The sequence below is a fragment of the Molothrus aeneus genome, chromosome 2, assembly GCF_037042795.1.
Source record: "Molothrus aeneus isolate 106 chromosome 2, BPBGC_Maene_1.0, whole genome shotgun sequence".
NCBI classification, from domain to species: Eukaryota; Metazoa; Chordata; class Aves; order Passeriformes; family Icteridae; genus Molothrus; species Molothrus aeneus.
The window spans coordinates 95,630,529-95,656,363 of NC_089647.1; the positions used below are offsets into that span (position 1 = coordinate 95,630,529).

The 25,835-nt window shown below is 35.5% G+C and overlaps 1 protein-coding gene across 4 annotated transcripts in view; it reads left to right on the forward strand.

The window, feature by feature from the left end:
• STS (steroid sulfatase) overlaps positions 1-25,835 on the forward strand; it is a 107,261-nt gene that overhangs the window by 75,662 nt on the left and 5,764 nt on the right. For all 4 annotated transcript variants that reach the window (XM_066545337.1, XM_066545341.1, XM_066545338.1 and 1 more), the window contains exons 9-10: positions 228-387; positions 2,952-3,073. In XM_066545337.1, coding sequence (XP_066401434.1) covers positions 228-387; positions 2,952-3,073 — 282 coding nt within the window. The remainder of the gene's footprint in view (positions 1-227; positions 388-2,951; positions 3,074-25,835) is intronic.

The window sequence follows — 25,835 nt, forward strand, 5'->3', positions numbered from 1 at the left end:
GGTGCAATTTAAATGCACTTTATAAGCTCTGTCTAATACATATTAGTAAATTTACAGAGAGAAAGTACTACAGAAGGTAGAAAATTGAGAAAATTAAGACTAGGACAAATTTGTCTAATGGAAAGATTCTAGTTAGACAGAATGTTTAATATTTGGAAATTGAATCTAATGGGGTGGAGTTATCAAAGAAGAAATTGATTTCTCAGCAAAAAAACTAAATTTTTCAGGTGGAAAATCAACAAACTGGGAAGGAGGCATTCGTGTGCCAGGTCTTCTCCGTTGGCCTGGCGTGGTACAGGCTGGTGCCTATATTGATGAGCCAACCAGTAACATGGATATATTTCCTACCATTGTTAAACTTGCCGATGCACAGCTACCCTCTGACAGGTATACTCTGTAGTCATCTCTGTTTTACAGCAAGTGCCATGAGTGTTTTATTCATTCTGGTGATATCTATTAAGGTAGAGGTGAGAATGTAAATAAGAAACTAGGTTTTCTACTTGCAATATCATGTTGTCTCTTTTCATATTGATAATATTTTACAGAAATGTTGTATGTAAATACAGCTTAACTCACCGTACAAGCACCAAAAAGACAACAGAATACCATCAGATCAATGTACTGTCAAATCAAACTTGGAATTACTTACTAAAAGCAAAAATGAATGTAACAAAAAAGGTTCTGTTCTGCATGAGTGAATTTGGTGGAAAAAGAAACTTTAAGTGTAAATTACTTTAAACTTCATGAGCTTAGCGGTGACCTGCTTAATATCACAAAACACATCAAAACACCAGCTACATTTTTCTCACAGTTTGTTTGGAGTTTTTTGTTTTGTTTGTTTGGTTTTTTTTCCTCTGTACCTAGTAGTCAAAATAATCCCATACAGGGTTTTGCAGCCTGATAAGAAAAGCCACTGGACTTCCACAATTCATAAGATGCCTTCCTGACACTGCTACATCCCCAGGCTTTATCTTGTTTGTGAGATACACAGTCTCAGTGGCAAGGTGCCTCTGCCTAAATGCTGTTGCTCTCCAAATCCAGTGAGTGGAGAAACCTGTTGATATGCATGTGCTTTGAACCCATTGATGACTCACAAACAGCTTTTGAGAACAAAGCATCAAGAATCCACATTGGGAAGCCCACTGGTGAGCAGAGTCACTCTGCTAATGATAATTCATTGAGTGTTTGAAGGAAATGGCAGGGCAGGACAAGTCCAAGACATTAAAAATTAGTCAGGTTGGTCCTGAGAGATGCTCTACAAGCAGTAATTCTGTCAAACCTCAGAAGTTCTGATTGTTCTTTATGTGGCAGATCTATTGCATTTTGTTTTCATATTGCTTGAGTGAATACTAAGTACTGATGTTTTCTTTGATCCCCTTTATAGAAATTCAAATATAGTTGTGTTACTTCCACTTGTAGGTTGTTCCACTGTGATTCTTCTGTGCTAGACTGATGCCATAAGTACTGTTTCATCTTAGGTCATAGAATAGCTTGAAGTATTTTTGTTCCAGCAGCTGGGTTCTTTTAGCTCCACTGAATTCTTCCTGAGAAATAAGAGAACAATATAATTAATGCTTTGTCACTATGAGAAAGCAGGTTGAAAAGGAATGGATGTTCCTAGTTAAAGAAGAGAAATTAGTAATTGAAAAGAAAAGTCTCATATATTCCTCTGAATCCAGCAGCTGAAGCAATGCTAGAGTACTGGAGACATTTTTCTGGAGATGCCTTTTTCCCCAGCAACAGGCTCTAGAACAGAAAGTGTTCAATAGACATGCATCTGTTAATGAGCCAGCTTGCAAGACGAGCCTGTTACTCAGGCAAGAGAACATGCAAAACTGAAAGTGGGAAAGATTCTGTTTTAACAGACCCCCACAGACAGGAATTCACCCAGATGGCAGTTATCAGACAAGATAGCTTTCAAAATTCCAGGAAGTTTTCCTGCCCATCCTTTGAGAAAAGCGCTATTCTGAATGGCTTTGTTGCATACAGTTGCTGGCAAGAATTCAATTATCACATGCGACTTTAAAAAGTACACTTAGGACCTGTCTTGTAGTAGTTACACCAACGTGAAAAATATTTTTTATGTAATGGTAATGAAATGATCATCTAGGTAAAGGTAATGAAAATCAACATAGACCTTTTAAAACTTTTTCTAAGTTTCAAAACAATTTTATGGGATGTAGCTCAAAATGCTTGAGAAAGAATTACATGCTGATTTTTATATCAGCAAAAAGTAATTTCCGATAAGACTTATTGAAAAATTTGTAATTCATACAAGGTCAAAAATGCAGACTATGATTTCTCCCCAGCTGATGTCAGCAATTCAAAGGTTTAATATAGGGAAACAGCTAAAAGTCTTGCTTATTTTATAACTCAGTTTTTATGTAAATTGACTGACTCCTTCAAAGCATGATCAAATTGTCTAGCAGCATTTAGAGAATTTATATATATTTATGTGTATGTGTGTGTGTGTGTGTGTAGTTGATAAATGCATATTTAAACCGTTAATATTCAAATTTGAAATTACAACTTCTGTCTTAAATTCTGGCATACAGAAAATACTGAACAGAGATATTACCACTACTTCTAGGGAGGCTAGCACAGAACAACATATTTTCTCTAGTTTTAGGGTTACTTCAGCCAGACTACTCCTAAAACTTGAATGTGAAGGACTGTGTTGTGGCAATTTATTCACTTATGTCTGTTCACTTTCTCAGAAGTGAAAAAAAAGAATTGAGGGAACTATTCATAATGGCAAAATGTAAAATTGTTTCCGTAGGTAATGTAAACATCAAAGGGAAGAGCACCTGAAGGTTTTGTCCAAATTGACCAATTGGAGGTGGCCATTCAGATTTGGGTTTTTTTAAGCAGCAGCTGAGCAGAATTATCATATCTTCTAGGAAGGTGAGGTTTGAGTTATTTTTCTGATTTTGAAATGCTTTCTTACTCAGGATTATTGATGGACATGATCTGCTACCTTTACTTCAAGGAGAAGTTACTCAATCTAAGCATGAATTTCTCTTCCATTACTGCAATGCATATTTAAATGCAGTACGCTGGCATCCAGGAAACAGTAAGTAAACTTGCCTGTTCACATTTTAAATATTTAATATAATTTTTATTGCAGCTTGAAAAGAACCAGGAGGAAGCCTTAGGCTATAGTAACAAAAAAGTTGTTTAAAATATCTAGCCTTTTTCCATCTCTTTCACTTTTGTCTTTGCTGTGACATTCCTATTCACCCTTTTACTGTTTGACATTATTTTGTTGTTATGTATTAATATTGAACATGAATGCAATAATGAGATCTGTGGTATCGAAAATGTCCTTTTTTTAAAACCTTCATGAGAGAGAGTCTGTGCAACAGAATGAAGTAGTCAAGGTTGACTCTTACACAGTCCTTAAAATGCACAAGTAATAGGATGGTTTGCTGAATAACAGCAAAAGTATGATGTCAGCCTGGCCATTTTTGTTAGTCAGATAAAAAAACATAGAGGAATCCCTGAGTCAAAGTCATAATTATCCAATAAATGAATATAGCATTATAGAGTCCCTTTTTATGCTTTTTTTGAATGACATAATTCTACTTTGTAGGCCAAGAAAAAAAGCATTTCTCACTGATTTGCTCTTTTTAAACTAACAGCTCACTGTTTCTAGTAGCACCTTCCACATTAACCAAGGCATATATTCCTCTCTGTAAAAATCTCTGTGCTGAATGAAGTTAAACACACATTTTGTCCCATCTCAGTTGACATTGAAAGTGATGACTTGTGTTACAGCTTCAAAATAATGATCCGAAACAAGCTTTGGCTTAGATTTTTTTTTTTTAATTTAAGTGTGGTGGAAGGGACTTGTTTAATAGTTAATATGCAAACTTAAAGTATTTGGAAACTCTGTCTTCTTGGTCATCTGTAGGCTGACTCTCTACCTGTCTTGGACTTTAAACTAGGGAAAAGGAAATATTAAGTATAATATTTATTTACTATTACTGTGCCTCTATGTCTTGCATTTGATAAATAATCATAACGAAGAACCAATCAGATCTAGAACCATTTTGTATCTACTGTTGGATTAAGTTATTCTGCATCATGAGAGAAGGGGGCAGAGAAGCAGTTTTTTCTCAAACATATACCTTTGCAAGATGATATAACCCTTGTCTGAGAAAAGGGTCATCTTTATTATTCACTGAAGGGGAATGTGATGGGAAATGAGCAACAGTGGGGGACTAGTCTACTGCATTTACTTGATGAGTAATAGCAATGTAGAGAGTGATTCATCCTTTCTCCAAGGCATTCAAATGATAAAGCCTACTCAGAACCTGGTGATAACATCTTCATACCATGGGCTGGCTTTTGTACAGAAGGTTGTTGTGGTTTAATTCCAGACAGTAGCTAAGACTGACAGAGCCATTCTGTGTCTCTTTCTGTGATGGGGAAGAGAAGTGGAAGGGTAGAAGTGAGAAGACTCATTAGCTTAGATAAAGACATTTTAACAGATAAAGCAAAAGCCACACTTGCCAGCTAAGCAAAACAAGGAATTCATTTCTTATTTCCCATTACCAGGCAGGTGTTCAACCATCTCCAGGAAAGCTGGGCTCCACACATAGTGGTGACTTGGGAAAACAAATGTCATCCCTGAATATCTTCCCTTCCTTCTTATTTCTGCAGCTTTCAAAGCTGAACATGATGTCATTTGGTCTTGGATATGCCTTGGGTCAGTTGGGGTCAGCTGTCCCAGCAGTGCTCCCACCAAGTGCTCCTTGTGCACCCCCAGCCTACTCACTGGTGGGGTAGGGGGAGAGGCAGAAGAGCCTTGTCTGCACAGTAATAAATAAAACATCCCTGTTACCAACGGTGTTTTCAGCACAAATGTGAAACACAGCCCTATATTAGCTACTGTGAGGTAAATTGCCTCTATTCCATACAAAAAAAGGACAAAGGTCTTTTGATATTCTGCCTTGTCAGCTTACATTGTAGTGAGAGTAGACAAGAGCCAGGTATTCTTCTCTATTGTCTTATGTACCAGCCCTCTGTGAGGGCTTCACACCCTTCAGCACCTTCTGCACTTCTCTGGTAATGGGCCCTAACCCAAATGTCCAACTAGGCTGCTCATTCCTTCATTAAACATGTAATTTATATTAATTTCAAAGATGTACTTTTTGAAGAATAAAGCAACAACAGCTTAGAAGAGAAAGCTTACAACAGTTAAGGAAAATGTGATGTATGTGTTTATTGATTACGGTACAAGGTAATGGTACATATACTGTGTGTATGCACTTATTAATGCATCTATCATGAGATTTCTTACTATATTTATTTTCTGGGAAGTCTCACTTTGCATATCAGTGACAGCTTGCTTATTCCACTGTTTTTTCTAGATGCTCAAAGTGTAGTATTAGCTTTGATCCTCAGGAAATCCTCAGCTAAATTCTGCTTAACTATTTGGTCCCTTTTTAATTCCATCACCCCACACTTCCCTTAGTAACTCCATCTTTGTCACTGTTAGATTTTCACCATGCTTCAGTCCAGACCCCCTTTTTTTGGTTTAATTTTTGACTCTTATGTATATATATGAAACAGGAAAATGTAGTGTGATTTAAATTTTTGGTAGTTGCACATCTTTCCCTTGCTTGCAAGATTCTAGTCTGAGTTAAGCAGGCAGGTTTCTCACATCATTCAGGGAAGGTCAGAAACTTCAGAGTGAACAATTACCATTTTGCATTTATACATTTAGAGGCTAAGAGTTCCTCATAACCAAATCAATACACATCTTCATTAAGTTATATTAGTTAGGTCAGTTATTGCATTCACAATGTACTTTCCCCTTGATAAGTCCTTTGAAGGAGCTTTTAGAGGATGTGTACTATGCAATGATCTTCTCAAAAAAGTCTGCAGAATTTAAACCTTGTGCTTTCTAGAGAGTCGTGAGGAAAATAATCTCTTGGGTTTTTTTCTCTTTTCCTTTCTCAGCCACAGAAATAAGCTAACACCATTTTTTCTTCATGTCACTTTGACTCACATTTTACCTCATGCTAGAAAATAATGCACATAATTCTTCAGATTCTGAATTTTAAAAAATGAATGAAATACCAAGCAATTTTTTTTGCTCTCACAGACTTGTGCATGCTCATACTTCACAGAATCACAGAGTTACAGAATAAGCTGAGTTGGAAGGGACCCACATCCTTCCACTCAATGGAAGGATCATTGAGTCCAACTTGCTGTAATTGCCTCAGAAGCAGCCAAGATATATAGTCCTAGACCTTGAAGGATGATTTTCTGTTGTCTTGAAAGCTTATAAATATTTGTAATTTAATGGATCTGTCAAAAATACAGAGGGAAAGACATGTAAAAAAGTAAAGTGATTTCCTATTATCAATACTTTTTCTGCACAGCTGCCCGGTATACCACAGAAGTACCAATATATGAAAGCAACACCTTTAGGAAAAAACCACTACATTTTCTTTCTTTGTAGTAAGATGTAATCATAATCACCTTGTTTTTTTAAAGCATTGAGTATTTTTTTAATCATTAAGCATTTATATTGAAAATAAAACAGATGTAGGATCTGCCTTAACTTTCTTGAGCTGAGCCACCCAAAATTTTGTGTTGCTTTCTGTGATGTATGCCAGATGATACTTTTGCCTGTTTTAAGTCTGATCACATGTTCTTCTGCTTGGGAAAGTTGACCAGTACTTTTGTATTTGCTAACTTTATAATTTAGCATAACTGAGTACTAAAAAACTACCAAGAGCACTGTCTCCAGAATATTACTGGCATATGAATCAGTACTACTAAAAATGCATTGCTATGACAACTTAATTATAAGGAGAGGATTAATCAGATACACAGCCAATCTATAGTTGAATGAAACTTCATCTTTCAGGTTGCACTGCTTGTGTGCAAAATTTTGATTTGATAAGGAGAAAATTTATTGTAATGCTGTGTAATAAATATTGAGAAATATAATGCAATGCAGTCTGCATTATAAAGAAATAATGATCTTCACAGTATTTTCCTACTACTGATAAAAATATAATAATGTTTCTGATGAAAGCTAGAGTGACTTTACTAGCAGCACTTCACTTTTTCTTTTTCAAAATGGATTTAGCTCTTCAGTGGAATATGTCATTCAGTTAACAAAAGACAAGGAGATTTTCTATGGGAAGTTCAATTGAAGCAGACTACACTGCAATGCCAAACTACCTTATTGTGCAAATATAATGACTTTTAAAGACAGTAGAAATTCACTGAAAAGCTTAATATAGAAATTTCCCACTTTGCTTCAATTAACAAATAAGATACATTTCAATTAGTGTTTATATTGACTTTCTTGAATGTTGTGAACTACCTCAATTTCTGAAATTATTTCAGTCAAATTCACCAGTGAGGGATTCTCTCTGTAGTATCACAGAATTCAAACCTATTCTGATTCCTGGCTGTTGCAATATTCTCCAGCATCCAACAGTATTTCATGAGACATATTTTGTTTTATGGCTAGGGGTTATAGGCGCTTCCTAGTCATGAATTTTTCTACATTTTCAGCTGTAAAAATTGAAGGTGAAAAACAAATAAAAACTAAATGAGAGAGAAATATTTTGGCTTGCAATTTTCAGACTGAATATATAGGATAAATTTGCCAGAATAGTGTTTTGGGTTTTTTAAGAGGTTCCTCCAGATTTAGTTTGACTAAAAACATTGGAGTCATAATAAAGAGAGAAAAAAACATAAAAAATCTTCTCAGAAGGGTCATTTTGTAACAACTTCTGGTTTGGAAAAGCACAACCTTTCCTGTGAAATTGAGTTAAAATGGACCTGGTTTTGAAGAAATTAGACACGAGGAATACCTTCCACTGTTCCTTACCTCTCAAAAGCCCAATGTTATAAGCCTTAAAGGGTAGTAAGAGTTACCTTATAAATTTAGGGGGCTCACATTATTTATAGTGCCATTCTTAGCTTAATTTTTTGTAACATCACATTCAGTGTTAATAGTTAAAAGCTGTAAAATGAATTCATATGCTTAAAACACTGTCTTGTGAGCACAATATTATACTGTGAGAAAAAACACACGAGTTGGAGTTTGGACTAGTAACAGAAACTGGAAAACTTCTAAAAAGCTCTGGAACCAGCTTGAAATGTTTTTTTTTTCCAGTCAGGTTCTCAGTGTGAGGGTAGGTGAATCTAGTGGTTGTCTCTAGCAAACAGTGTGTACATAATGTGTATATAAGGGGAATTTTAGAGTGTTATGTGGTGCAAAAACACTTGAAAATGCCTGTCCTTCCTTGTTTGGTCCTCTTAGTGCAGCTAAGAAAAATAATTATGCAGACATCCACAAAGTAAATTAACACCTCTTTTTGCTCTGAATTGGAAAGTATTAGAGTTTTTCCTAAGTACTTGATGTTTAAAAGATCTGTCTTAATATTGCTTCCACTTTCTGAATATAAACAAGAAATTTCAAATCATTCAAATAATTCTTTAAAGCCTCATAAGCTTTTTTACTACTTTCTTAGTAATAACAGAGGAAAATTTTCAGTGTGTTCTTTACCATAGTGTGAACAAATGCTACAGCAGCTTCATTTGTGAGATGTGGGATGTGCTTGTCATACACAGAAGACCCACTGGCAGAACCCATACCCTTGCCTAACTTCTTCCTATTCTTTTTGCTTGCTTCTCTGAGGAGCTTTTTCCATTCATGGTTTATTTGCCTTCTCTGTGGGGAACGAAGGACTTAGAAGATGTTATTGCAGATTAGTAAAGACTCACATTGACCCTGAGAATGCCAACAGTTGCAGTTGCTTGCATTGCTTAATAGTACAAATGAAGGTAAATTTAATAGAAGCTTGATCCAGAAATTTCTTCTTTTGCAAAACATCTTCAAGGAGAGATACTACCATGTGACTTCCACTGCTGTCAAGGAAACATTTTGTTTCCTTACAAAGAAACATCTTTTTTTTTAATCCAATCTTTTATCACACCAACCTTGTGTCTTTTCTCAGAAGATAACAGATGAGAAAGGATAAAATAGAAAGAATAAACATTTAAAGGAGTAAAACTTTCCTATTGCCACAAAAATTCTAGATTTCCAGCTAGAAAGAACAGACTTTTTCTTTAATTGTAGTAAAATTGATTCCAAGACATTTTTGTCTTAGAGGGCCGTTCCCCCAGTGAAGGACCATGGCAAATGTCCCCTGACAGTGGCATTATACACACAGATTTTCAGTGATCATATCAGAATGCTTTTTCTTCATATAAAAATAGAAACTGTAACATACTGGTCTATTGAGTTCAAAATATCTTGACCTAAATTAGTAATGTTTTTAGTGAACACTAAAAGAGGCTGACAGGTTTCAGTGATCATATAATGGCAAAGGTATTTAAAGTAGATAATTCAGTGCTATTTAAACCTCAGCTTTAATGGTTTGCTGTCAGATATTTTGTCATGCATTTGTGATGTGTACAAAAGATAAATTTTAACGGATTTTTTCTGTATACTCCACAGCTAACACTTAAATACAAAAAGGTATCTGAGTTAGAGCAACTGTCTGATATATTTTTATTTATTTATAAATTTAGCAGTAGTGAAAACAACAACCACATAAAAGACTAGGTAAAAATGCTCTGCAACTTTCAAAAACTAATTTCAGCATTCCAAGTAACATTAAAAGTGAGTCTTTAACAATATCTGGAGCATTACACTTCCAAAAATATCTTTAGCTCAATGTTGGATTTTAGCCTGCAGCATTTTGCATGTTACATTCAGAACATAGCGCTGATTCATCCTAATTTTAAAGTCGGATTCAAATGGCATATGTTGTCTTAGGCAATGTTCTTCAAGGGAAGTAGTTAATGCATGCACAGCCCACGTGGAGTATTCTGTGTGCCACAGCCTCTAACCACATGTTATTACTCCTAGAAAATAAAACAAACCATATGTTTATTAGAGAAATTCCCTGGAAACTTGACTGTCAATAGTGAGGTGACTTCTCAGTATGGCATGAGAAGACCCTGCCATGAAAGACAGAAGGAATAAACGTAGAAGAAAGCAGTGAATGTTTGCAGGCTAGGTGCACTTGGGCAATACTATGGTGGAGGCCAGTGTGCAATCTGTGGATGATGTGCACTCTGTACCATGTAATTGCTTCTAAATTTAAGTTCTGCTCAGTACTTTGGACAGAAAACAGAAAGCAGAATTACTCAGTAATCAGTGAAACTGTTATCAGCCTGAGAAAAGCTCACATCTCAGTACAAAGAGTGGTCTTTTTGTTGCTTTCAGACCATTTTATGTGGTCTCAAAATATCAGAGGGTATGTAACACATTGAATTTTTCAAGTATCTTTTCTTAAGGCATTTATAGTTTCTTAAAACTAAAAGTAAGGGAAAAAAAACCCCACAGTAAAACATTGAACAGATTTCTATAACTTGTTACTTGTTGTGTCATCCTTAGTACACAAATTTTGTAGTGGATTTGTATGAAAGATTTTTGAAACTGAAAGAGACTACATTTCACTTGTAGTTTTTTATCATAGTTCTTTCAATTATCTCCTAGTAGAAAAGCAAATTAGGTGAAATAGTATAAAATAGGTTCCTGCACACTGTGACATTTTTCACATTTATTCAAAATTTTAACCCCAAATTTATTGAAAATAATTCTTCAGATGCAGTGCACTCATATTCAGGAGAATTTTATGGTCTCATGGTTGTAGGTCTGTAAGGTGAACATTTCTGAGACTCAATTACTCAGTCCTCTTCAAGACTGACACTTTAAAGCAAAGTAGGTTTCTAGCATTCACAGTACAAGGAGGAAGTTAGAAATCATGGTTCACTCACAACATTAAAAGTCAACAAGACTATAAAACCTCAATAAAGATAATGAAAATTTAGTACTTAGAATTAGCACTAATGCAATAAAGAAAGGGTGACCCTTTTAGTATTAAGAAATATTAGTCATCCTTAAGATAATTTTGTCATTACCAAGTGTGTGCTAATTTTTCATGTACAACCTGTTACCTGTCTGTTGAACATTAATTTTTAAATGGTATTATATCACAGAAGCAAGATACTCAATCATCTCAGTTGCTCAGTGAGTAGAGTCTTCAAGACTCCATAGAATCTTCAAGATTAACTTAATTATATTATCTGGGCTCTCTTCAATGCCATGGGATATTTACAGGCAGTTATTCAGTCTGAAAGTCTTATCTTTCTGTATGGTCCGGTTTGGTGACGAATGGAGACTGAATCTCAGTCCTAAAAGCTTATAGTTACCTTAGCATTAGTTCATATCCTTGACAGCAAAACTACTTAGCCACAAAGTTTTATAGTGTGGACTCAAAACCAATGTCTTGATTACTGTGTTGTTGATAATTACGCTTTGAATTCTCTACTCTAGCTCTTTACAGAATTGAAATTTTGGAAGATTTCAGTTGATTCACATGGATTTTGGTTTTTTGTTTGTTTGTTTTTTGGTTTTTTTGTTGTTGTTGTTGGTTAGTTGGTTGGTAGTTTTTTTAACAAAAGTCCCCTCCCATTCCTATCCAATGCCTAGCTCCAAATACTTTATTATCTTCCAAAAGCCAACATTGTTAATGAATCACTTGGTGAAGCTGCTAAAACAGTACCATGATACATGAACATAAAGCTAATTAGAGAGAGGTAATAACAAAGTATAAATGATTTAATAAAGATTTTGACTTTAGCGGTATGAAAGTATAAGACTGAAATATTAGACAAGAAACTGTGAGTAAATAAATCTACCTCAATGAAAAAATTACTTATTCTCTGAAAATGTTGTCTCAAAACTCTGTAATTTCTTTTGAATGCACTTTTAGAGCATTCTAGGATGCTCTGGGAAACATTTAAATTAGGATTCATTAGTTCTTCATGACCATGGTGCCTTAGAACTGCAAAAATCCTTAAGTTCCATCAGGGTCTAAGTCCACTTTATGCCACAGCTGGTCATGGATGCACTTTCATGCACTTTCTCTCCTTCTTCATCTCTCAAATTATCCTAGTCAAGCAGATGGGATTTTATTGCAACTACATTGCTGTTTGCTTTTGATCAGCTGTTACCTTTCTGTCTCAGACGTTGTTTTATGGAAAAATTCAATTCCTATCTACTGTAGGTAGACTGTGGGTTTTAAAGCATTGATAAAAAAATGGAGTTTGCTGTGCTATAAGATATCCCTCTCTGTTTTATGCAACATATCTAAATTAGAAGCTAAAACAATTATTTTATTAATATATATATGCATCAGGTGCTCTATATGAGATCATAGTTTTAGTATCTGATTTCTCAAAGCCTAATACTCAAACATAATTATGATTCATAAATATTATATAAAAGTTTAAAATTTTTGACTTTCACTCCCAGAGGATGACAGTGATAGCTCTATAATACTGAATGGTGGATTGCTTGCAGTATTTTTAGTTGACAATGGTTTTTTGACTCTGAAAAACAATGTAATTGTTACTAAAACCAATTTTCAGCTGTAGCGAGAGGCTCTAAGACCACATACCTTTATGATTCAGAAAAACTAGAGCTCTCGAACATTCAGGTCACTTTTCAAAAAGCAACTTACAAGAAATCCAGAGATTAAATAAAACTTATCATTTTTTCTAGACAAAATCAGTTTCATCAGTGAGGACTATTTGTATGTATGCTGTAAAGGCATGAGCTTATGTGAAAGTATGAGGACAAATACAGGTTTCACAGAAGTGAAGATGAATTATGCTGTGAGAGGGAAGTTTTGCCTTAAAGTTGGAAATTTCCTAAAAAACTTTAATATCATATGGAAGCTTTTATCCTAATACAGATAATCAGAATAAGAAGACCAAAGGTAGAATCAAGAAAATGAGGGAGAGAGAAAAATGTAGCTATTATGTCATGCTGAAACTGAGGTTTTATATAGCTGACTTTTTTTCAAAACAAATACAGAGACATCTAAATTTTTTTTGAATCCTGTTTGCAATGGTCAGTATTAAACTTTGAAGGAAAACTTCAGAACTTCATACATTTTATTTTTCATTCTCTAATTTTATGTTTTGAGTAAGGAAAATATTAGTAATCTGATGCATTCTTTAGTGGCAGAAAATACATTATGTGACTTTAAATAGGGATTATAATAAAATTAAATCCATTTAAAAAATGAATTATGATACTTGAAATATTTGGATTATGACATTTGAATTTTTCAAAATTAGCAAAAATTACCAGTTCTTTTACATCTAAATTCTATTAGATATTATACTTTGATAGTTTTCAGGTTTTTCCTGAAAATATTGCAAAGTTCATTAATGAGCTTATCTTAGCACAAGAGTAAGTACTGAACACAAATGTCTCAGTTCAGTTTCATGGTCAATGGAAACGTAATCAGTCTGTGGGTAGAAGAGCAACTGGGAATTGCAAAAAATTGTACAAGAATACAGGTTGTTTCTTTATATGCTTCAGTTCATTCAGCTCTGCTCTAGTGGTGCTGTTGGGTCATTTAAAGGTTCTGGTGATTTCAAGAATGCTGAGTAGCACCAAATACCAGGGCTGTGTTGTGGCAACAGGAGGCTGGCTTAGAAAACCATGCTGATATTTACAGAGACACTGTAATAATAACGAGAAGGTGCTGAGAAATGCTTTAACTGGGTTTGGGAACATGGTACTAAATAGATAATACTAAGCCTCCTGATAATTATCAAAGGCCTCATTTCCCCCTCGCCTTCTATATTGCCAAAATATTTGAGGTCTCCATATTGAAAGTGTTTAATATCTACCAATGGTTTTAAATGGTGATGACATACTGATTTTTGAAAAAAATTAGCCAAGCCAAACCAAAACAATAACCCTCAACTAAGGTCAGAGAAGTACATTTGAATGTTTAGCAACCAGCAGGTGGAACTAAAAAAAGTAAACGTGCCACTTGTACTTCAGAAAAAAATTCTTATTACATATCTTTCAAAGCATTTAATCCATGAGAAGTGTTCGTATTTGGAAGATAGAAAATATGAAAAAATCAACATTACTCTCTTTAACACAGCTTAAATGTGAAAAAGTTCCAGATTTTTATCTCTAAATCAAGAAAATTAAGTATAAATTATTAGAATGGTTTAAAGTATTGTTATTCCATTAGTGAGTATTCGTCAAACTAAGGTGTTGGCAAGTGATTACAAGGACAATGTCTACGTGTCAAGCTTGATAAATCTGTGTTATTGCCATGGCATGGAGAAGTCAGAAACAGGTTTCTACTCCATTAACATGTGAACCTTGAGAGCTTGGCTGAGCCTGGCAATGCAATCTCTGCCTGGACACAGAAGAACAGTGATATTTGGTCTTTTCTAACTAATTTCAGGCAATTTGTTCTCTTTGCAGACCAAATTGACCTCAGATTTTTTTTTGCCACGCTGCATTGTTAGATTTTGCATTTCAATTGCTACATACTTGAAAAAGCTGTGTGAGGACACATTGTGTCTCAGGGATGTAGAGGAGAAGCTTTAGGAAGGCTTAAACTGTCTGCGTTCTTGGACATCGGTACAGCTGTGTAATATGTCCATATATGGGTGTCTTACTCCTCCTGTAAATTTTCATCTGCTTTTGCAGAGCTAGTTGTGAACAAAGATGATCTTTTTATGCTTAAAGTTTTGGTCTTTTTATATTTGATAGGTGAGTAGTGATCCAAAGTTCTGAAGTTAAAACTAGACAGATCTATGAGGTTCAGCAGGACAGGCAAAGCTTTCAAAGTGAGGGTGAAGATCTGGATGACAGCTAAATTGTTTAGCAGGTCCATCTGCCTGGTCTGACTATCACTTGAGTGCATTTTGGTTGGTAGATTTCCTATTCTATAATCATAACTGACTTTCAGGTTTCTTTTTTGTCTTCAGAGTCCAAGTGCCAAGACCTCAGTTAGGAACTCCCTCTGAGTATCAGTAAAAAGTTTAAGAGAGACTTTAATCTTGGACATGTGCAGGGTAAATGACAGCTAGTTAGAGATTTCTTTGGAAATGTTATAGAAAGTGTGTTTTAACTAATCACAAGATGAACTAGGGGTAAATGTCTGTCAGTGTGCAGTGCGCTATAGTATGAAGGAAGGATTACTGCAAACCACTGCTGAATGCTAAACTATACTTGGTTTACAGCTAAAAATAATTAATGTAATCCATTTCTTTTTCCATTGCAATGGATGAGGAATATGTGTAAGATTATTTGCTTTGTGAAGAACAACATAAAAATGCTTAGAAGGAGCCAGGGTAGTGAATAAAATAGAAAGACATTTCCTAGTCTTTCCTGTTGCCATTATTATTGTCACAGATTTTATAAGGAGTATTTTGACAAAGAAACCAGCTAAAATTGAGAGATGGAGGCTGAGTTTGCAGAACTATGAATTAAAAATTTGATGTAAGATTCAACAGTCCAGAACAACTACCAGTATGCAGATGTTTCTATTTCACAATATCATGCCATTACTCTTAACTGCAGTGAGGAGGGAGGGATATATAAAATTTATATCTGTCATGTAGTGCCAAAAGCACTTTGAGTTGTTCTGAGAAGGTACAATGTGTAACTGAATGACTTCAGACTGCAAACAGTTTTATATTCTATTTATTTTTATCACTTCTTAAAATAAGAGGTTAGAGTCCTTAAAGAAAACCATAATGTATGGCAACATACTCTTACACCAGTAAAAAGGTGTATTTTATGCTCAAGGATAAAGCTTTCTTTGTTTAACTTGTCTTTGTAATTGTCTTATATCTTGAACCTCATTGTGCTGCAAGAAGTAATAATAGGTGTTGGATTGAGTTTATGAGGTAAGTACCCTCTTCAAAGATACTTTGGGGCTTGTTAGAATTATTAAATTGAATTGTATAGCTAATAAAAAATAAAAGATCAAGCCAAAGGCAACAAACATGTTTTCTACCCCCTCATTCACAGCAGTAGTCTACCTACTGTGCTCCAGAAACTGGAGGAAAAAAACTCCACCAGTATTCCTTTTGCCACTCATGTATCATCAAAACCCCTGGCCCTTTGTGACACTGACTGAAGTTCTAGCACTCTTGTATTTCTCACACAACAATCTGTAAGAAAATATAGCACAGAGAATGAAGAACAGTGGCTGGAGTTCCCGAGGTCCATTGCTGCATTCTTCTGGTTTGAGATCAACTCACTCCATAGCTGATTACATCTCAGCTCAGCACTGTGGGCATTGTGTAGGATTATCCTATGCTGATGAATCTCTTCAGAAGGCCCAAGAGCTGGGAAGGGCTTTGTTCAAATGTTGCACCCAGGTCCATGCATCACACAGGTCAAAAACACCTGTATTTACCTGGCTATATTAAGTAGTATGCCACATGTAGGTGTATATGCCATAAGAAGAAAAGCCAACAAGATGTTACCACTGAGATGCTGAGTAACTGAGGAATGTATGTTTGGAGGGAGAGGATGTTGCTAAGCAGACATGGGTTTAATCTTCAGGGAGGTAAACTGAACACTGATTTTTCTACAAGGCAGAGTTAGTTGTCCAGTGAACAGGACAGTTAGAGCTGGTAAAACTTGATTCAGGTAGCTTCTTCCTATAGGCCTTGAGACAACATTAAATTAATTCCTCACAGTATATCCAATAATATATATCAGTGTTGCAAAGAAATAAAACAGTTTTTATTAACTGTTTTATTAAGCAATAGCACAGGTGGCCAAAAAATAATTTACTCATTATTTTTCATAAATTGTTTGAAGTAGGAGATTTGATGGAAGTTGAGCAGCATATGCAGATCCTTGCTTAAGCAATTAGTTAAGCACACAGCAGCTTCAGTCATAGAATACATTGTACTTTGCTAAATTTAAGCATGGAGTTATTATTTTAAGCTAATGTAGGACTACTTCGTTGAACTGAAGGCAAACAAGATTAAATAATCAGTAAATTCACAGGGATTTTAACATTCACTTCAGTGCACCACAACTCTACAAAAGGTGTGGAAATGGAATTTAGAATAGACAATGCAAAAGGTAATTGAGGGATGGGGCAGACCAAATGAACTGTGAGACAGTCATCTGTACCAAAATCCTTATTTAAACTCCAGAAAAAGTTTGTGAAGGATTTGTATTTGAAAAAGTTAGTAGATAAAACACCAAGTGAAAGGAGTATGCCAATAAAATGTCTTTGTCTTCTGCAATAAAGGAAATGAATGATAGTAGCACAAAAGTTACAACAGAAGACACCATACATCAAGAGAGCTCTTAGAAAATACATTGTGGAGAACAATTGTGCAGTGGCAGGGGTATGAATTAGATGACAAAAAGAAAATTCACTTGAAATACCTGAAATGAGATTTTGTTCTTATTTTCTACAGCTGGAAGCTAAGAAACTGTACATTTATATGAGCAAGACACAGCATCTCATAAGCAGTGTTGATGTAGATGTGCTGTAGTTAGTGACTGCATTTCAAAGGTCATTGAATGACCATTAAGGATAAGTAAGGTTCATTTTAAAAAAGTATGCAGAAGTAACATATATGAGCAAGGAAGGCAAACCTCTCTATTTTCTGGCCATGTCAGTGATATTTATGGGTTTTACATGTGCTTGAGAGGAAATTTTTAACATCCTATGGATGAACTGTGGGATTTTCATAAGCAGCAGCACCTTGTAGATAGGTATTTGGTCTTAAAAACAAAATTGAGGGTAGACAAGAGAATACTGGAGAGACAAGTTCAGCTTTCTAAGCAGGGTGACACTTCATCCTGAAGGGGAGTCCAACAGAACTGAGTGACCCCTGCACTGATAGGGACTTTACTGACAGAGAAATGTCTTCCAGCACCTGAGCAGAATGAGCAGAGCTGGGTGCTGGTAACAGACTCCACAGTAGCCCCAGTCCTGGAAAGGTGGTAAGTCAAGTTCAAGGTCTACCCAGGGAGTGCAGTAAGGAGCAGGAGGAGATGAGAGCACAGACAGAGCTGGAAGGAAGGCTATAGCCTAGAGACATCCAGAGACAGGGCTGGGAACTGGCACTGCTGCACCACTCAGGCAGGGACTGATGGCCTTGGGCTGAGCTGAAATGGGAATCCTGGTCCATGGGCAAGGTGTACAGATGAGGGTCCCCCTGAGGGCTGGGCAGGGCCAGTGAGGCTTTTTGGTGCCTTCAAGACTCATAACACCTTGGTTTTTTAGCAAACTCTGAAGATAGTGATGACAACATGTACATGTATACTATACTGTGTAGATGCCTACAGCTGAGCTAACCTCAGCGAGTCGCTCTCATCAAAAGAGAAACAAGCATAACTCTTCTCATCCTAAACACCTCTAACAAAGTTAAGAAGCAGATAAGTATAGGCTGGTAACTAGCTTACATAAAGACCAGCACATTGGTTGCAGTGATCCAAAATTAAGTGAGGTGAACCAGATTGTCAGATTGAATGCTAAGTAGCAGCAAAGTGATGAGCAATAAATCCTATTTTAGTAACATGAATTTAAAAGTGGAGATGCCTTGCTACCTTTTTCACATTCTGAAAAATAGTATATTGTGATAAGTGACAGGAAGAATACTCTAGGAGACTTTTGAAGTTGACTGGGAATTTTAGACTCAGGGAATTTATTTAGTGTATTTTTTTCTTTTAAATCACCAGAGATTCAAAAAAGGACCTGTCTACAAATATAGATAAATAAGATAGTCATTAAAATGTGCAATAAAATGCAAAGAGTTAACTGGTTTTGGAACAAAAAGCAGCATCTTATTCATTCATTAGTGTCATGAAAGAACTGGCAAGAATGGTCAGAAAGATATTGAAATGCAAATCCTGACTTGAGTGGCAGTGTCATAAATATCTTTAAAATCTAATTAAGAAAGCGCCACTCACTATGCTTGTTCAATTTTCCTTTTAACACAAGACTGAAATTGTCATTTACTTTACCTGTCAGCTATCAGCTCTCTAGTAATCTTTTTACTTTTTCCTACAGGTGGTGTTGGTGATGGGGCAGCTCTTATTGTGGAAGCATAGGTGTCCTTCCACAAAATCACTTTAAAAAACATCATTAGTGTCACTTAAACCTCATTCCTTGTCACCAGATTTTGTCTTATTAGCAACACACAGTGCAAAGTAACGTATCAAAGAAATTGCACAAAATCTTGTAGCAAAAAGTAGCAAGCTTCCATATATACACAGAAATATGTTTCACTGATATTAGATATTTGCATGCTAGAGTTTACAGCAAAGTTGTTTCTTGAGGTTTCCTCAAGAGTAGAAGACAAATGCTGCAGGCCACTTTTCTGGATTTGAGTACTGCCATTCATGAAAAACATTGAAGTGTCAGTGTGACATGGATTAGTGTTTGTTCTCCAGTGAAGGACTTAAATAGCATCAAGTATCTGATTCATAATATGTAGGTCATGGGAGAAAATTCACTTTTCCTTCAGTAATAACTCAGGAGTCTTCACGTTACTTACAGCACATTTTTGTTGGACAGAGAGCAGCCCCTTTCTCCCCTCTGAACTGTGTCCTTTTACAGTGTTTTTCATCTTTTTCCTGTCTGTTTATTCATCTTGCTCCCTTTATTTCTCCTCTCACTGATAGTGAATCCTCTTTTGATCCTCTTAATTGATCCAACCCTTGTGTGACTCTCCCTTCTGTGACTGCAGAAACTGTAATGAACTCTGACCATCAAGAGGGTTTTTCTGTCATTTGCCTTTTGTTTTTCAATCTCACAAGTTCCTTGACTTCCAGTGTTCTCTCTAGAGAAGCCTCCTATTTTAGAAGTGGGTTTGGAATTAGTTTTTTTGTTGTTGATGATGATTTCTCAAAGATCTTTATGGTTTCTTTCTTTACTCATTTTATTTTTGATTATATCAAAAATAAATATCTTTTTGCTCTGCATGAAACATCGAATCACTTACTACTGTTTCTTGCTCTAGTTCATTGCAACCTTTTAATATACTTGATTATTGAAGATATTTTGTTTCCCTGCTTCCTAACTTGCTTTATGAGCATCATCTTCACTCCATGTTTGCCCCCATTGTTTTTTTTCCCCTATCTCTACCTGATCTTCCCCATGTCATGGATGCACCACAATCAAGGAAAGCTTCCAAAAATCTCAAATCATCTCCCAGATCCCTTCTTCGTGTTCTGTGTTTCAACCACAGCACTGGAGGGAGCAAAACAAGCATCAAATGTCATTTACCTAAACTATCTCATTAAGAATTTTAATATGCTATCTTGAGCCTCATATCAGAGCAGCTGCAGTTGAATTTGGGTGACACAGTTATGGACATATTATTTGATAAGTGTGAAATAACATGACTGTCAAAAGAGAGAAGAGCATGAAGAGCATGAAGAGACACCAGGAAACAGTTTGTATCAAGCTCAAGAAAATTGACCTAATCATCTGATACAAATTTCTGCTCACAATTTTTTAGGTAGGAAAGTGTTCCCCCTGACAAGCATGACAAATACTGTTAAAGTATTTTCTTGCCTTTTCTCTGCTCTGTGTTGGTGGCAGCAGAGTTATTGTTAGGCTCAGGCAGAGCTATTTATACCCTGGGATTTGCAGTGCTCCATTCCCTACCATCATTCCCCTACTTATTCTGGGAGAAAGAGAGAGAGAGAGAGAGAGAGAGAGAGAGAGAGAGAGAGAGAGAGAGAGATATGAATAAAGGGAATGAAAAGAAATTAAATACCATCCTTTAAAAAATACTAACTCTACTCCTAATCATAGCAAGAGCATGAAACAAACTTATTATCATAGTTATTTAAGCTGAAATGGAGACCTTTTTTTATTCCCTTTCTGCTTCTTGTCTTATTTTCACATCCCTTTATCCTGGTTTAGAGTGCAAGCTAAGAGGCAGGAATATGGCTGTAGTATGGAAGGCACAAGCCAGACTTCCTGTAAAACCCAAAAAAACAGCAACATAAACCAAAAAAAAACCAAAAAAACAATGCCCCCCCAAACCCCACCCCCCAAAAAAAAAAAAACAAACCAAAAAGCCCCTGTAAAACTCCCCCAAAAAACCCAACAACAAAACACTGAAAATTCCAAAATTATTTTGTATTAATTGACAGACCTAAGTAACCGTTTATGAAAATGATGCTTGTATTTCCATCTAAATCCTCTATAAGGAACAGTTAAAACCAATTTTTCTCATCTGCATCCACTGAACATGTTTCTCTGTTCTTGATTCTCAGAGGAAGGAGATTTTAGCAGGTTATTGCACTTCTGAAAGGTAAAGCCTATTTTTCACTGCACATTGTACATGCATTTTTAACCTCAAAATTATAAGAGAGAGTCAGGATTCTTTCCTTTTTCCATTACTTGCTGTCATCTGGAGAATAGCTGGAGATTTCTACATCCACTTTGTATTCAACCAAAACAAGAAAATATTCCCATTACTTTACTAAAACTCTCCAAAGTCAGACATTTTTGCTGCCTGGAACTGTGAAATCAAGTTTGGCTTTTGCATAAAGGTCCAAACTAAAGAACTGTTGGATTTCTCTGAAATACCATTACCTCAAACAAGTCAATGTGAAAGAGAAAATACACTTCTAGAAATGTTCTTAGGAACAAATTTGTAATTCGTACCAGAGTCCTTGTTGATCATCTGTAAGAGAACCTCCTGTGCTATGTCCTTTTCATGCTAAGGTTTTTAATTCAGGATTTTGAAGGATTTTTGCATTGTTTTCTCAGTATCAGGAAAATTTCAAATTTATGGTTTAACATTGCTTGTAATCTTTTACTAGTTTCATATTCTGGAAAATACATGCATTTTCTAACACTGGGATAAAAACTGCTGTCTCATATTTCAGATGCTAAACTGGACATACATCTTTACAATAAAACCAAATTTCAGCTATTGGTTTTTTTTTTTTTAATATTTAGGACTGCCTGATACTGATATTTTTTGCATCAAATTACTTGCAAATGTTTTCTTTCTTCAACTCAATTTTTTTTGTCTCAAAAAAGAAACTCCTTTGCTCTGTTGTCTTCTATGCTTAACTGAATGAATCTTAATTTTTTTTTTCAAAAGGTTGCCTAAGCGACCTAGTAACTTTATAAAAATAAAAGAAAAATTAAATCATTCAACTAGCTAGGACACTTGTAAGGAAGAGTAATTCACCATTTTCTTTGACTTTTTAAAGTAAAGAAAATTATTATTCCATGTTCTTTGGCACAGCACAAAATTTCAGGCAACTGCAGTTACAAAATTTCTATTTTTCATTTTTAAAGTAACTTTGAACAATTATTTATTTGGCTTTAGATGTACATCTGGTAACTTAAATGTTAGGCATGATAGTAATTTTCATATTAATTATTTTGAATACTTCATTATCATTTCATGTGTCAACAGCTTATTTTTTGACATCTAAATTTTGAAAACTTTCTGAAGATAATAATTTATTTTAAAAAATTCCTGGGGATGGGTTTGGCTTTGGCTGACTCCAACTTATCTAAAAATATTTGCAGAAATTTCTTAGGACTTCAATGGCATCTTTCTCCCATATGTTTGACTAGTATCAGAAAAATTGCTGTCTGAATCTTCCATATCTGTTCTTTTCACTCAGAAAAATTGCATCCACCTTATGAAAGAGGGAAATGATTGTACCAAATTTATTTTCTGTTCGTAAAATGCAATTCTGAAGGACAGGAAAAATAATCCAAATACAAAACACAGTTCTGAATAGGTTTCTCTTTTGGTTTTGCTATCTTTGGCAAAGTGTTTCTGCTTTGTTCCTAAGGGTGTTCTTAACTGATAAATTGATTACTGAAAGGGTGTTCTTAATCTCTTACTGACTCCCATGGAAAACAACTACCTGAAAATCAAGACTATTTTTTTCATAAGCAAAAAAATAAGGCTTTTCTGTTTTCAAGGGCTTCTTATATAGATTGAAAATGAGCAGGTTTTTTTGGGTGGTTTTTTTCTGGTTTGGTTTGGTTGAGGTTGCTTTTTTTTGTGTGTGTGCCAACATTATCTTCTTTCTTCAGCATGCCATCAGCTGCTCCTCAGATGAACTGAAAATTACATGGACCATTCAGCAGATAAATATTCTTCAAACAAATCTTTAGCAGGTGTCTGGATTATTTACATGAAATTGCTACAGATGGAATTTTTCTTCCAGAGCAATATGTATTCTTCCATGTTGCTATCACCTAAGACATCTCAATATGAGGCATAACATTGCATTATAGCACTTCCTACTTTAGCAGCATAATTTCTATACCCACAGATTCTTCTCTTTTAGGACTTTCTTCAACAAGAAAACACTGCAAATGATCAATCAATTCTTTTTGAAGGTGATGATGAAGAATTCAGGAAAATAATTCTTTTTGATCTACTACAATTCAACAAGATAATCTTGACTTTTGAGCAGAATTCAGTGGAAGTTTCTCATACCACAGCACTTACTCTAGATAATGAGCTCAGTCATGAGATTTCTGTCTTCAGCAGTCTGAGCATGGTTTCAGTGTGTCTTGTATTTTTCCTGCAGCAGTTGTTCAGTAAGATTATTAGATATTCAAGAATGTGCAATCCTTTCTGGTTTACTGGATACTTAGCACTGTAGGATTTTTTCTAAATATTTTAAAATCACTGCTACTGCTGTTTTTTTTTCATGGGATTCACTCAAATACTGTAAGTTCTGCACAGTTCTTTATGCAAGTCTCTTCTAGCAACAACTGATTGTTGTAAACCAACATTGTGTCTTTGTATATCACTCAGTTGTTCTCCACCTACACTGGGGCATCATGTGCTGTCTTTTGACTGGTGCAACAAAATAACACTAGAAGATACCCAGACACTTAAAACTATCTAAAAAAAAAAAATAAGTAGTTTTCATTGTAAGAACAATAAAGTTACAAATTTTTAAATTCAAATTGAGTATTTTTATTAGCTGTTAGAGAAATGCACATAGTCATAAAAATAATGTGTCATTTCATTACAGTAACCAAATAGTGTTGTCTTTGCTATAAAGAGCTATATATAGTTCTACAAGAATTTCACAACTGAAGCCTTTTCTGCATAGTTAAATGATCGAAGAGCTGAATATATGTGTTATCTGCTATGAATAAGATAGGCAGAGAACCTAAAAATTCTGAATGAACTTAGAGGAAGCAGGAAGAAAGGATTCAATCTAATAGCAAGAGTTATCTGAAGAAAGTAATTTTCAAGTAAGTTTCAGTTTTCATCTGCTACTGTTTAGAAACATTGAAAAGCATGAGTTAGAGCGTGGGAGTTGACAATGGCTACAGAGCACACCTGAGACACAGAAAAGTCTGTCTCAGTTTATGTTGGTCTGCTACACCCAAATGGCTCCCCTCAGAGACATCTGAGTTCAAGCAGGGACTAGCTCCCCAATGTACAGTGGAGAACAGCCCTGTTTAACTTGTTCTTCTACAGAAAGAAGCAACACAATAATATAAGCAAAGGAAATGACAGTAGCTGCAAACCTATAAACCTACTGTCATAGATTAAATGCAGTGAAAATGAACTCCAGGCAATAAGACAACAATAGCTTCTATGCACGTCAAGAACTGCTTATCAGAAAACCCTCACTTGCCATCAATGATTAAGAAGGGTGTTTTTATAACAGAAATGGCATCCCTATCCAGTGTGTCACTTCATCTTGAATATATTAATATATCTTACTGAGAGACTTTTATTTAATCTCAAGGTGTCTACCAGTCTGTTGGAGCAACTATTGTCTGTATGAGAGGATAAATAGCTGGGTAAAGGATAATAAAAGGAGTCTTCTAGGGAGATTGAACACTGAACAACTATGTTCATAGCAGATTTACTTGGAATAATGACAACCCCTTTAATTTGAAATTATTTAGAAGTACAACTTCTTTAATTTTTGTTTTTCTTAACATGTAAAGGAAAGAGGTATTCTGAGAGCAAACTTACTGGACAACTCAGAGAACTGGAGAATTGCAGGAAAATAGAACTGAAATTATTTGTGAAGCACTGGGGCGGGACCTTTAAGGGTGCTGCAGGCTTAGAGCCTGCCTGCTGTTTCAGAAGGGGTTTGATATACTTGGCTTTGGGGAAGCCCTGACAATTTTACAACTAACTTCACTGTGGAAGAGACATACAGTTATCTTTATATAACAAGGGTTTACTATCCAAATGCTTTGGAGAACACAGGTACCGTTAATTACTGGGAGATCAATTTGATCCTTGTAGTTAGCTTTCTGACAGAATGAGATTTTATGTCAGTGGAGAGACTGGGAGAGAGCTCTCTCTTTTTAATATCATGCCTTATACAATTCATCAGCTTTACTGATTGGAAGTCTGACAGTTCTTAATGTCTCCTGGTATACTGGCTGCTCCTCAGCCACAGACACTGACAGATAGGCTTTAGTTTTTATCATGCTTAGAAAAGAGGTGTTTAAATTCTGCTGCTGCTTCTCCAGCAAAACATGCAGCTCCAGAAACACTGCTGCAGTGCAACAGATAAACATTGCACAGGAACAGGCTTTGTACTCCCAGAGCTCAGTGTTTTGTGACATTCTGTAGCTGCTTATCTGATAAAGTACCATCAGCTTTTCAGAACACTAGCAGTGTCACTTAGACACAAGATGATGTCACGGATGCCTTGTCCCCAAACCCACACATGATTTTGAAACATTCTGTATGCTCAGCATTTAACAAAACCTAAACAAGTCTTTCTTTTGTGTGGGGAAAAAAAAATCATGGTGCAACTTCCTTATTTCTTTCTTTCCCCATATCTTACCTATATCGGCTGCTTGTACTGGCTTCCATTAATTCAGAATTCCCAATTTTGTATTGCTGTCTGTAAGCCCTTCAGCAGACCTGGTACTACAATGCCCAACACTAAAAAAAGTGGCTGAAAATTTTCTTTTCAATGTCATTCATGTCACCCT